We start from the raw sequence: 13,793 nt of genomic DNA, 5'->3' as shown, positions 1-13,793 counted from the left end.
GCTGTGTGTGAGAGCGAGTGCGTGTGTTTATGTGTCTTACCGTGACATTTCATGATGTAGGGGTACAGAACCTCCTTCTCAGTGAAGTCTGGAATCAGGCTCAGCAGGTTCTTGATCTTCCCCACCTGTGCACACAGACATTCATTTACAGGATTTGTTACAATTGCAAAGTTTTCGGTACTAAAAGTAAAGTGAGGATCAAAAATAATAACATGCTTTTGCTTCACATTATTATGAATAGTAATAGTAATAAACTTTATAAAGTATTTCCGAAACTGGGAAGGAGGGATGAATTGATCTGACTGAGAAGCACAGGCTGTATAAAAAGTGGACGTAGCTTCCGGGTATAAAAAAGTGAGGCCAATGTGGAAGTGCCTTAAAACCGCAATACCACTGAAGGCCACTAGGGGTTGGCTCCAAAAAATGTCTGCCTCCATAGACTCCCATTCAAATTCTCTCATGACATACATAGTCAATATATTTTTTTCCACAAGTTATTATGGTGTCATCTGCTAAAGTCACCCATTGTCATTAGTTTTCTGATGGTCCATCTGAAAATAATCGCATCATTGATTAGATATTAGGCCTCAGAAAGGAGTGTGTTTGGGGAATGTCCGTTTGACTGACAGGCCTGTGGTGCCCGTCAGGTTAAAAATCATTAAATTATGCTTTACAAATGCAGATCATGAGGAGATAAATGCTTGTGACTTTACCTGTCCAGGACTCTGAGCCTTTTGAGCCACGAAGGACAGCAGCATCTCTTTCTGCTCAGCCACGGCGTTACAGCGCTGCATCGTGGCAAAAGAGACAAAAAAGAAATAGGAGATAAATGTGAGTAATACCACTGGGTCTACTGGACTCTCCAACCTGTGCGCTTCACATAGGTGCAGTATATAAACACACATGCACTCCATCACACCCACGCATTCACACAAACACCCGCGCACTCTGGGTTACGCTCGGGTTAAAGGATAATTACGGATTTAATAACTACTCGTTTCTTGGTGAATTTAAATGTACAGCACTGGGTACATCGAAAAGCATAATTACCATCACTTAGTCTCACTAAGGGCCTCGTCTAGTGGCATTTGTAAATGTAAGTACAGCCTGAGATCGAGCTGTTTGCTGCACGATTGTCTCCTGTCCAGCTTTAAGATTTAAATCCATTAAGTGGATGGCAGGAAGTAAAAGAGATGGATAGTAAACGGACAAGACGGGGAGGAAAAAAAAAAACCTGTCTGCAACTATTTCTTGGCATTTGTTGACTGATTTTTACACTGATATGAGCAGTGGATGAACGGAATGTGGAATCTGAGATGCAGAATACATTTTTTAGGCAAATTTTTTTGTTAATATTGCCATCGACACTGAAAAAAGTTGAATTATTCACACCTTAACAAAACAATATATACAAACATGACGTGAATTTAGACAAACATGTACTTCACAATGGCAATCTGATAACTGTGAATGTTAAAACTGTACATGTGTGTTACTGTAACTACATACAAAAATACCTACAATATCGTGTGTGTGTGTGTGTGTGTGTGTGTGTGTGTGTGTGTGTGTGTGTGTGTGTGTGTGTGTGTGTGTGTGAGAGAGTGTAGGAGATGCATTAACACTGCTGTGCTCCGAGTGAGTTAGTGTGTTCTCTTGGCTGAGCAGCAATGAGGTCCGATTACTAGCCAGTCGTAAACTAACGTGTTTCACTCTTTCTGCGCCTCGTAACGAATTAAAAGTGAGTGGCCTGTAAGGCTTTTAACAGGAACACACGCACACACACACACACACACACTACACACACACACACACAGAGCTGCCTTCTTTCTGAGTCACTAAGTGGCAGAATGGCTTTCGTACAATCAGGCAATTAGACCAACACTGTGCCACTTCACTCTTTGAAGCAACTTTGCTCCTCGCTCTCACTCCCTCTCGCCTGGATTTTTTTTTTCCTCCCTTGCCACACCGACCAGTCCCAACGGTGACGCCACAACCGAACGGGCCTCACACACACACACACACACACACACACACACACACACACACACACACACACACACACACACACACACACACACACACACACACACACTGCCTAAAAGCTCTTGATACCCAGGGAATGTTTCCTCCTCTTCCTCTGTGACCCCCCCACCCCCACCCCCGCCCCCCACATGCAAGTAAAGCAGTTGTAGACGAGTCCGTGAAGCCTCACTGCTTCTCTTCTTATCCCTCCCGCTCCCCACCGTCTCTCCTGATAGCCTCGTCATCATTACAGTGCACTCGCCTACTTAAAAGCTTTTCAGAGTTTCGGTCCTGTTTCACTTAAAATGGGACGTGTGTGTGTGTGTCGGGGGCTGCTACCCTCCAGTGACCCTGGTGGAGCAGCTCGCAGGAGGGCCGGGGGTGGGGGGTCACGAAGACAAAAAAGGGCCGTGATGCGACTCTGCTGGGTCTCAACTCAAACTGTAACTACAAAGACAAAACGGGAGAACACGTTTTAGAAATGTCTTTGATATTGAAAGTCATTGTAGTTTTACTGTCTGACACCTCCAGGATTTGTCCTGCAGTTTTGTTTTCGTGTTTTACACGAGTATTTAAATTTTCAGGGCTTAAGAGCCGAGACACTCCGACTGTGTGTCAGTGGGTTTCTCACATTTCAAGTGCTGCCTCAAAAGTTTACACTTCCAACAACAAGCAGATGTTCTTCTCCAGAGCAACGAACAATACTTCAGCGTTTAGAGTAAAATTTGATTTGACATGACAGCCTTTTAATGTGGTTTATCACTTTTATTTTGTTGTTAAAAGTCTCAGGCACTTTGATACCGCCGAGTGTGTGTGAACTGCATTAGTGATCATTTAATTTTTATAGTGGGTTGAGGTGGAGCTGACCTTTAACTTTTATATTTAGGGGTGCAAATAATGATCATTGTCATTGTAGATTAATCTGCTGGTATATCTTTGATCAATCAAAGAAAATAGTAAGAAACGTCCATCAAAAATGATCCAAGAGCTCAAAGAGAGATGTCATCGTTTGTCGAATCAGTTATTAAAATTTCAGAATAATTAACTTTACTGAAAGAAAAGCAGAAAATTGTCACATTTGAGATGAAAGACACAATATATTTGACATTTATGAAAGGGAAATTTAACTGAACAATTAATCTCTTATTAAAACAGTTGCCGATTGTCGATAACTAATCTAAACTACTCAACTAATTGATTCATCTAAAAAAAAAAAAAAAAAGTAAGCTCCAAATTTGATCATGTCCAATTTCGCTTCTTTTTTTAAAAGTCCTAAAATAGAAATACTTAAGTACAGATAATTCAAATTTGTTCACAAGTACAGGACTTGAATAAATGTAGTTAGTTAGATTCTATCACTGATGAACTGTGTTATATAAATAAATTTTTGAAAGAGGTATGAGCTAGTTGATGATCTGTTGGATTGCTAAGATTTTATATTACATACATCAATTTTAAAAGTATATTCCTCCTCCCGCTCTAAAATGAAACCTGATAACAGTCATTTAAAAAAAAAAAAAAAAGGATCCTTCCATCTTTATAGAGTAAAAGAGGGCGAAAAATGTCAAGCCAAGATGCATATTATGGCTTTAAAATCACATAGCCATAGTTTGTGTTTAAATAGTAATAAAGATGGGACTTGTGCGTAACATATCTGTCCATTAACATACATGTTAAGTCAGGCATCCCTGTTTAAAAATTAAAAGATAATCACTCAACATGTCGGGGAGAGACGAAGGGCAGACACATGTCTTCCCTCAGTCTGTTGTGGTTCATGTGTCTCTCCGTGTGTCTCCCAGTTTCACTCTGTTAAACTGGTCCAGGCGACACCAGCTATTATCAACAGTTGTAACTGAGCTCCCTGGCAGACTGAAGGCGAGTCTGTTACTCAAGTTTGGTGTGTCCCACCTCAAGGTGTCAGCACTCCCCCCCCCCCTTTCCTGCTCAATCTGGATTTTTACAGTAATTTACAGTAAATATTTTGAATACAATGCTGCATATTAACTCTCTGTGGTTGCATATGTATTAGTAGTCCTTTGTATTCCTGTTTAAAGAGGTCTATTATTTATAGAGCAAATTATGCTTTATAAGATTTTAAAATCAGTCTAATACTGCATGCCCCAAACCACGAACGTTATTTCAGGGTGGAAAAAAAACGCAGCTAAGACAGCGTGATGAGGAACATGCAATGACCTGATAAACTCCCGATTTCTGTAGTTCATGTTTAAAAAGTTATGAAGAGTAGCCAGTAATCTATCTGTGTTCATTAGTGAGCAGTCATCACATGCAGCTGGGTGACTGAGTGGGGCGATCACTCAGGTAGAGGGGAGTCATCCTCGCATGAGAGGAGGAAGGACACGTCTCCACCTGAATGTTTGTGTCTTTCTCGGAGAAAGTTTTGATCGCTCCAGCTGCCTCCACCCTTTCCTCCTGTCTCTCAACCATCCAGCTGCTACATATTCATGTCCCCTGGCTCGATGCAGAGTCATCGAGCTGTAATATGCGAACTGTGTTAAATAAGTGAAGTAGTACGAGGCCAATTTCAGACCACAAGCCTCCGCGGTGAAATGTGGCCAAGCGTTTCCTGACATAAATGTGAGGCCGGATAAATAAGTCAGCGATTGTGGCGGAGAAAAAGAAGAAGAACGTCTCCGCCATCGCTGGGGTCTGACAGCTGGATGAATGCAGCGGGGAGTTGTGATGGACTAAATTCATCACCAGGTCCCTTGTTGATTTTTTTTTTTGGCTAGGGGGTGGGTAGATTTGAATTACTTTGATGTTATAATTTAAAATGTTACCAAGTGCAAGGCGGTCAAATGGAGCAGTGCGTGCTGGGACAAAAACGCTCCAGATGATGTAAAATGTATTCAAAGTCATCACAAAATGTCCAAAAAAAAAAAAAAAAAAAAGCAACCAACAACATCATTTCGCAGATCTCTCCTCATGGTACACAGATTTGACTTGAACCTAAAATCTGCACTCATGAGAACGACACATTTATACAACAGCAGATTGTTGTGTTTGTGTTTCTTTTGTAAGCGTCACACATTCAAAATCGCTCAAGGAGTCAGCTTGTGGTTTCTCTCCGGGGAGACGTTGACAACTCTCCTCTTTACACAAAGATGAATGAGTGCGTGTGTGATGAGAAACACACGTCTGACCTGAAAACCATGTGTTCGTTCACTTCCTGTTTAAACTGTGAAGAAGAGCGAGTGAGAAAGAGCAGCGAGTAATGTATCTGTATCCATTTCCATGAATGCCACTTAATTTCCCTCTAATATTAATCAAGTGTGTGTCATCCCAGCCTCTGAGGACAGAGCCCAAACTCATCTGAAAGCCAGCAAGTGTGTGCGTGTCCAAAAGCAGTAAGCCTGAGTAGCAAGACATTAATGTGTGAAGTATCACAAATATATTTTTACTTGAATGTCATCCAAAGGAGTGTCTGAAGATTCAAGTTCTGTATTGTATAATTGTTAAGCCCCTTTCATTTTAGGAGGGATCAACAGTGTGTGTGTGTGTGTGTGTGTGTGTGTGTGTGTGTGTGTGTGTGTGTGTGTGTGTGTGTGCGCGCATATACTCACAGCCAGCATGAATTTGGCGTCCTCGACTTTGTCCATATCCAGCAGCTGGAGGAAAAGGTCCGACGCCGGTCTGTAGCAGGCAAAGTGGTGGGCTAGGCGCTCTGCCATCGCACTCACTGCAACACAACATGCACACCGTGGTCACATTTTATGTTGCGTCTTTCTGATACTCATTTTAAACCAGTCCTTTTGGATGTGATCTCGTATTTCTGGACACGTATGCCTTCTGTGCGTGTGTGCGTCTTACTCTTGTCTAAGGCTTTGTCGTTGTCAGCTTCCAGGATCTTTCTGAAGACGAAGGACATACTGGAGCTGGTGCCGTCTGGACGGGTGTAGACTCCCTCCAGCAGCTCGACTGCTGACTCCAGATCACCACTGAAGACGGCACGGGATGGGAAATTATGAGCGGGAGGGAAAGAGAGGGTCAGAAACTACACCATGTAACCTGCACATGTGAACTCTTCAGACAGTTACATTACTTTCTAGGATAAGTTTTCAAAGTCCAGCGGAAACGCATGCCAGCGATGGCATGGTTTAGGTCGGAGAAAGACTGCGCTATAGGGCGATTTGAATTGTTACATAACGGGACACACTTTATCCTACATTTGGCCCTGAATTTGGATGTTCACTGCGAGATGCAAAAATGTCCAATATGTCTGTACTTCTTTGGGATACTGGCTTGGAGAAACACATCTGTAATCCGTCACACCATTGTTCAGCTTTCAAGGGGAGGAACATATGCATAGAATATATTATGACAAACTGGTCACATTAAACAGCAATAAAACTGCTCCCACATGTTGTTTTTAAACTTTGAAAATGTTTATAATTCAATATTAAAATGATGCTAGTTTCATTTGTTGTCTTTTAAAACCTTCCTTCCGAGTGCACACAAACTCATTTTTCCACTCACACTGTGAAATCTGTTTCTGCTGAGGTTGCCACAACCACACAAAGCCTGCACACCAAAGCACTACAAACCGAAAACAACTCAAACTGGCAACCCGGCCTCGATACTAACACTTTACGCTCCCCGCTCCCTCCCACCGTCACCAGTCGTGATGAATATTTAACACACCGGGTGTGTGCGCAGCACTGTGTGTGTGTGTGTGTATGTGTGTGTGAGCGTCCAGAGGTGGGGAAACACATCTACGCTGATTGTTGCGACTGGGACCGTCTGAATAATTCACCGAGGGGCCCCTCTAAATGTGGCGCTCCGCTTTCCGGGCCCGCTTCGCTTTTCCGCCGCAGCTCTTAACCAGTCAGCTCGACTCAGATACAACGGGGAAGCACGTGTCAGAGAGGCTCAGAGCGCAGCTCCCAGAGGTCAGGGTTCAAGCTGACAGCCCTGCGCTGCGGTGGCCAATCGGGCGTGAGACCGCCTCGCCATTCTTCACTTCCTGCTGTCCCTCCGAGTTGGCATGGGGGACGCTGCTGCTCGAGCACGGGGACAGCGCTAATGCGGCATAAGGCACAATGAAACTTTGATGCACAATGTGTTTTATTATTTTGTTCTCTGTTGTTTGAGAAGCGACAAAGCAGCAGCGGAGGATGGGCGTTTTCGTGACATTAAAAGGAATCCATGAATAATCCGATCACGCCTGCGTTTCCTATTTGTACTTGACGCCCCACTCGCCCTGTGAGCTTTTTACTTTAAGAGTGTGTCAGCCTGGCTCTCGTCACACTCTGCTGCTGGTGCTGCATTAAACTGTTTATGTCTCACAGTGTTTACGAAGAAGCGTGAAAGATTCACACCGGGCTTTATTGGAATAATATGTTGCTCATGCAACCTGCAGCGCTGCTCATCTTCAGCCAAGTGTTTTTCTCTTTGGTGACTGTTTGACTACACAATGTTGGTGTCAGTCTTCAAGGATTACAGATGAAAGTCGTGTGATGACAACTTTCTCGGAAGATCAGCGTTAGGAAGATCAAAATCCTGAGTTAAGGCCCCTTTGTTGTAGGCAGACTAATGTGATTTTAGTTGTCTTTCAAATCACTTCAATGTCTTACATTTTTATTTGTAGAAAAATGACATCTTCAAATCCTACACAGAGGGGTTTAAAGTTCCTCCTCGACTCAAAGACAGTTGTCACTCTCCACCCACAGACTGAGTGGCCTTACTTTTTGATGTGTGCCAGTGCTGTGTTGTTGATAAACACCATGCTGGACAAGTTGGGGCTGGTGCCGAGGCCCTTTATTAGCGTCTCCACTTCCTGAATCCCTGCCACATCGCCATGGTTACCCAGAGCCTGAACCAGTCTGGTGATGGCAAGATGCGTGGGCAGGTGGTCCAACTGAAGCATTGACCTCAGCATCTCGAGAGCATCTGTGAGGGAGTGCGAGAGGTGACTGTGTGTGTGTATGTACAAAAGGACAGTAGGGGTGTGTGTGTGTGTGTGTGTGTGTGTGTGTGTGTGTGTGTGTGTGTGTGTGTGTGTGTGTGTTTATCTTACGTTCTTACGTTTGTGTTTCTTACCTTTGATCTGGCCTTTCTTGCTGTGTGTGATGATGAGCAAATTGTTGGCACTATCACTCAGCTTGAAGCCCGGCACACGAGACTGAGCACTGAGACAGAGACAAAACATTTTCTTGGTTAGCACATTTCAATAGTTTTGATATTTTGATCTGTTGGACATAAATAATGTGTGTAATATTGTATTTGGATTATAGTTTTTCTAGTTTTGGCTTGAGTTTGCAGGAAATGTACTTTTTCACTGTCAAATAATCAAAGAATAAGCACATTTTTTTAGACCGTCCAGGGAAGCTTGTCTCTATTCAGTTTTTGCACATGCAGCATGTCAACTGCTGGAACTCTGTTTATAGGATGTATTGTTGTGTGTCTATTTAATCCCATGTAGGATGGTCTCGTGCTATGAAAATGGGGGGAAAAAAGCATCTATTCCTATATTGATGCCTTGATAATAGATTACACATAGATGACAGATGAGTGATGCTGAAGAAAGTCCATTATTTCTAACTTTAAAGCTGACGCTGTCGTGCATCACAACAAGTAAATCTTTATAATCTGTGAGTTTCTATCCGTTCAGAATCTTTGGCTTTAATTCTGCGACATTATGAGGCATCACTTTTACAGGACCATTAGACTCCACAGAGACGGGGGGGATAAACACATGAGATAGACAAAACAATAGGAACAAATCTGACTGACTGAGCCTCGAGTAAAGCGCCTGCTGTGACCTCAACATAATACAGACATCAAGCAGTTGATTGATGTCGCCGTATACGTGATGTTCCTTCCTGCTGAGCTCCCTCACGTGGCTTGTGTATATCTGTGTGTGGTATTATGTGGGAGGGCGAGGTTGCTGGGAGCGGCTGCTCATCACTTCTTCCTTCCCTCGCTCTGTCCCATTCAGCCCTCCTCCTTTTCATTTCTTTGCCACTAAAACCTCAATCAAGCTCGCCTCCTGTTTTTTTTTTTTGTGTGATTATTATAGCCCTGCAACCAGATTAATCCGTCCGCTCAATTGAGCATCAAGCTGGCAATCCTTATCACCGCGGCGACACCAGGCCAAGCGGCATCCGGCAACCGCTGTGACAGGGTCACGGCGAAGGTTGGAGCGGTAACAGGGTTCCCGATGGATTGTCGTGGAGACGGAGTGGTAAGGGGTGGGGGGGTCAGAATTATTCTTATCAGGTGGAGGAAAATCTCGAGAAGGTGTCTCTCACTCACCTATTCCCACCACACACACACACATCTACAGAAACACACATACAGAGAAACACACACACACACATCTACAGAAACACACACACAGAGAAACACACACACACTTTCACTGCCACTCTCACCGTCTCCTTTTAGTGGTATTGTGCTTTAGCCAATCCATCATCCAACTCTTCCTCACTCTCTCTCATCATCATCATCATCACTCTCTCCCAATCCCATAATCTCACCATAAGCACCCCGATGCTCAATTCTGTACAGATTACCCAAAAAACAAACACACCCACACGCAGGGAGAATTAATGCCTATAGCGTCTTCATTATCCCGCTACGTGATTAAATCTAGCCCTCCTCCCCTCGTTCACTCCTCTTTTCCCATTTAGCTCCTTTTATCTCCATCCTTTCCTTCCCGTTTCCATCTTTGCCCCGCTCTCCTCTCAGCTCATTTCACTTCTCATTAAGAGTGCAGATAAACTAAGCTTTTATCCAGGCAGGGATGCCATAAACCAATTCAAACAGAGACTGGAGATGGGTTATCACTCGCATTGCCGCGTGCTTGTTGAAACACGGCTCTAAAATTGATATGATTATTTCTCATAATATAAGAGAGAGAACCATGTCGAGAGCAGAAAACAGGGAAGAGGCTGATAGTGTAATAGATGTTTTTACATGTTTTTTTTCTCCCCCCGCTTTCTGTGAAAATTAGTAGCGGCATCTCTTCTTTCAGTGGATGTCATTATGTTATTATCTTAAATCTTTGCGGAAGAAAACACAGAAGCAGAGAGAAAGTGATATAAAGAAAGGGACAAAAGGAGATAAAGGAAAAAGGAGGCGATTACCTAAAAAGAGAAGATCAGCTCTGCGCTAAGCTCAGATCTCTAATACCTCTGTCTGTCCTTCCATTTGTCTCCAGGGTCGAGCCCCGACATGGCCCCGGTAACACAACAACACATGATACATTACTAATTGGAAGTAGATTGACGTTTCTGCACAAAGTCACCCGCTTCCCAGAAAACCAAAATTAATCTGTACATCCGAGTGTGTGTGTGTGTGTGTGTGTGTGTGTGTATCTTGGGACTTAGTAAGAACCATTGTTCATATCCAGCAGGGCTGAGTGTGTTAGCACACAATCAGTTTATAATCCTCATGTCTACTGAGGAGCTGGAGTTTTAGCCTGAGGTGACCCGCTGCCACCGACTGAAGAGGCAGGGAAAGTAGCAGAGCATTAACCACACTACAGGTTGAATTTGGTATTTTATAACCGAGATGCACTGCTGTGCCGTCTGCCGGCCCTGAGGGGGGAATATTTCACTGACGCTAACTAAATCAGATGATCTGAACCAACAAAAGACACTGAAGTACGATGGATTGTCGGTGTGTGTGATCAAAACATTCTGAGACGGTTGCGCGTGAACGGAGAGCGTCACTGTGACGCGCACGAAGCAGGGGATGTCGTAACGTTCATGAGTAAGTATTCCAGCTTACGTCGCTTGTTCAACATCAGCACGCAAGTTACACGTGTTTTTGTGACACTCGTCAACCTGAAATTTGAGCAGAGAGCGCACACCAAATTTTGTGTCAAATCTTTGGGGAAAGGAAAGAAGTCTCATGGAGCCAAAATCCAGTGAGTGGAGGTGGTGGGGAGCAACGATTGTGCTGTCAACTCTCTTGAGTGGACGCAATGTCATATTGGAGAATCAAAGTGCCATCGAGTCGCAGTTCAGGTCATTTGTACCCGACGTTTTTCCCTCAACAGCTCAGAACGTCACAGAAGAACTTGGTTGACAAATTCGTGGCGCACAACCTGGCGAATGACAGAAAATCCACCTGGTTGCACTCCTGATCTGAAGCACCTTGACAGCGATGTTCTGCCCCTTTCAAAACACTTCAAATGCTTCATTAGCGTCGGCTTTCTGAAAGCATTTCAAAGGTCTCTGTTGAGATGTAACTCAGGATGTTTACGAAAGTTAAAGACACCTACATGTCCTTGACCACCATGGCATCCTCAATGGATCCCTCAGCCAGCAGGGACCGCATTAGATAGTCATAGGAGAGGGGGCTTAAGGCCACACCCTTTTTATCAGCTTCCTTCAGCATCCCATATGCTTCTGCAGAAAGAGAAGAGAAGAAGAGGAAAGACAAAAACCAGTCAGAGATTGGACGGGATAAAGAAAAGCAGAATTTGAGATTATCCTCATTATTGGATTAATAGAGTAATCTGCTTTCAAAAAGACAGCTACAGTGGTGAGACGCATTGGTAATATTTTCACTTCTCAGCCTCCTCTTCTGTGGAACCAGCTACCAGTTTGGGTTCGGGAGGTAGACGTGCTGTCTACTTTTAAGATTAGGCTTACAATTTCCCTTGTTGATAAAGCTTATAGAGTTTTGTCTGAAGGTAAAACAATTTATGAAACCTCTACTCACACCAACGTCTGCCCCTTAATAATCACAAATATCTAACTGCAGCTTCAAATTCCAGTTTGAAGAGACTAGAAACGAACCTTTACACACCTCGGATGGTTTAAAATATTTCCCACCGGCTTCCTTTGTGTTCACCGCAGCTCTGTGTCATGTGGGACATCAACACTAGGACCTCCTGCTGCTTACCTTTGGTCTTGCCCTTCTTACAGAGCGCGATCAGACGGGGCTGGTATTCCACACCTCTTTCCTCTCTGGTGGGGGCAGCTTGTGCGTACCAGGTCTGTAAATGATGCACACAGGAAATAAGTGTTAAAACTGGGTGTGATGTTTCCATCAAAACACAACTCCATCCGCTGTTAAAGCCTGAAAACCTGTTCGACTGCGCGCCGACAACGAGTTGCTGGGTGTGTGTGTGTGTGTGTGTGTGTGTGTGTGTGTGTGTGTGTGTGTGTGTGTGTGTGTGTGTGTGTGTGTGTATGACAGTGCAATAACGCCGGGCAGGCAGGGGCAGGGTCCCGTAATGTTCGCTCACCCGTGTAGCAGCGAGGGGAGGGGGTTAAGCTGTATTGGCTGGGGGCAAATTAGGTCTGGCACCCCAGGGGCAAAAGAAAAGTGTGCGTGTTCAAGAGTGTGTGTGTTAGAGCGGGGGGTGTCAACTCAAGAGCACCCTGGGGTCACCGAGTGCATCGCTTCAGGCAACAGCAATCACTTCCTGTCTCATCACGCTGCGGGCTGTTGGAGCACGCAAGCCGACGCTGAGGAAAAATGCAGCGAGGAGAATTTAAAGAAAAACTCCTCTTTGTCTTTACTGTCTTTAATTTGCCAAGAAAGAAAATCTGATTCCCTGCATATTGTTTTGTGGCAGCTAAACACACATATATAGCTAAGCATAAAGCAGCAGCCATATGGTGGCATTTAGCTGCTGACTAAATTAGTCTGGCATTACAGATTTACAGACAGATCAAGCTGTAATTCCTTTCACCAGCCAGCCAGTCTGATTGACTACACTTCAGATCAGAGCCTCAATCCTGTTTCCTCTGCATGTAATGAACAGAGGCTTAAAGTAAAGCGGAGTGGGGGGGGGCTGTATGGAGAGCAGCTGATAAGAGCTTTCAGAGTTTTTTTTTTTTTTTTTTTTTTTTTTTAGGGTAGCACCTCTGATCAGAGGCGAGGGTCAACCTGCTCTTTAGTTTGTCTGTTCAGTCAGCAGCAGCTTTTTATTCAGAATAAAATAAACTTGTAGTGTCATCAGGATGGAAATAACTGCAGATGAGATGATTGCGGTTTGAATGATGAAGTGCAGCTCCAGGTTATATTTGGCTTTGATTGAAGCACCCTGCAATATCAATACTGGACACTATACTCACCATGTACATAATATTACTAAGCATGGTCACTGTATGTATTCATAGTTTGAAGGTCCTACTTTTCCGTTTTACAGTCATTCATGTTTTTATTCATGTGTTTATACCTTATCTACAGTACAGTTTGTGGCTGCAAGTTTCCATTATATTTAATATGATATGTATTCATAATTTTTGGAAAATAAGCTTTAGTATGTTTTATTATTTCTTAACAAGGACATCTTGGGAGCAGCTGTGGCTCAGATGGTAGAGCGGGTTCCCCGTTAATCAATAAGGTTGGTGGTTTGATTCCCGTTTCCACGTGCCAACGTATCCTTGGGCAAGACGCTGAACCCCAACTTGCTCCCAATGACAGCTCAGAGAACATTAAGGTGATTAAGAGGTGCATACGCGCAGACCATTTACCATCTCTGCTATTAAGGCAGGGCTGTTCATTGCTGATTAATCAATTCATTTATACTGTCGGGAAATAGTAAGATATGAATTCCTTTTTAGACAAAAGAAGCTCAGAAAAAGTAAAAAAAATATTGATGACAATTAAGTATGAACAGTCCAACTGTCCCCTGTTTCACCATAAGCACTGCGTGGCTGTGTGTTATGTTTGACCTCGGGCACCTTTAGTCTCCTCCAGGGAATCTCTCTTTCACATTTACCTGCCCGGCTCCCCCTTTCAGGAACCTCCAGGCAGTTATTCTTCTGAATAACACATCCGCCTATTGA

General features: G+C 43.8%; 1 protein-coding gene across 1 annotated transcript in view; it reads right to left on the bottom strand.

Annotated features, from left to right (window-relative positions):
• lrpprc (leucine-rich pentatricopeptide repeat containing) overlaps positions 1–13,793 on the bottom strand; it is a 60,476-nt gene that overhangs the window by 4,102 nt on the left and 42,581 nt on the right. Inside the window, exons 29-36 of the mRNA XM_069144376.1 lie at positions 11,896–11,989; positions 11,270–11,396; positions 8,080–8,168; positions 7,725–7,929; positions 5,851–5,978; positions 5,604–5,719; positions 714–788; positions 41–125 (exon numbers count right to left, since the gene is read on the bottom strand). Of these exons, the coding sequence (XP_069000477.1) occupies positions 41–125; positions 714–788; positions 5,604–5,719; positions 5,851–5,978; positions 7,725–7,929; positions 8,080–8,168; positions 11,270–11,396; positions 11,896–11,989 (919 nt within the window). The remainder of the gene's footprint in view (positions 1–40; positions 126–713; positions 789–5,603; positions 5,720–5,850; positions 5,979–7,724; positions 7,930–8,079; positions 8,169–11,269; positions 11,397–11,895; positions 11,990–13,793) is intronic.

Source organism: Embiotoca jacksoni, unplaced genomic scaffold, assembly GCF_022577435.1.
Source record: "Embiotoca jacksoni isolate LCO1_2020_lvr unplaced genomic scaffold, fEmbJac1.0.p SCAF_12, whole genome shotgun sequence".
Classification (NCBI taxonomy): Eukaryota; Metazoa; Chordata; class Actinopteri; family Embiotocidae; genus Embiotoca; species Embiotoca jacksoni.
Note: the sequence above shows the minus strand (reverse complement) of the source record. Positions and strands in the feature narration are given on the sequence as shown.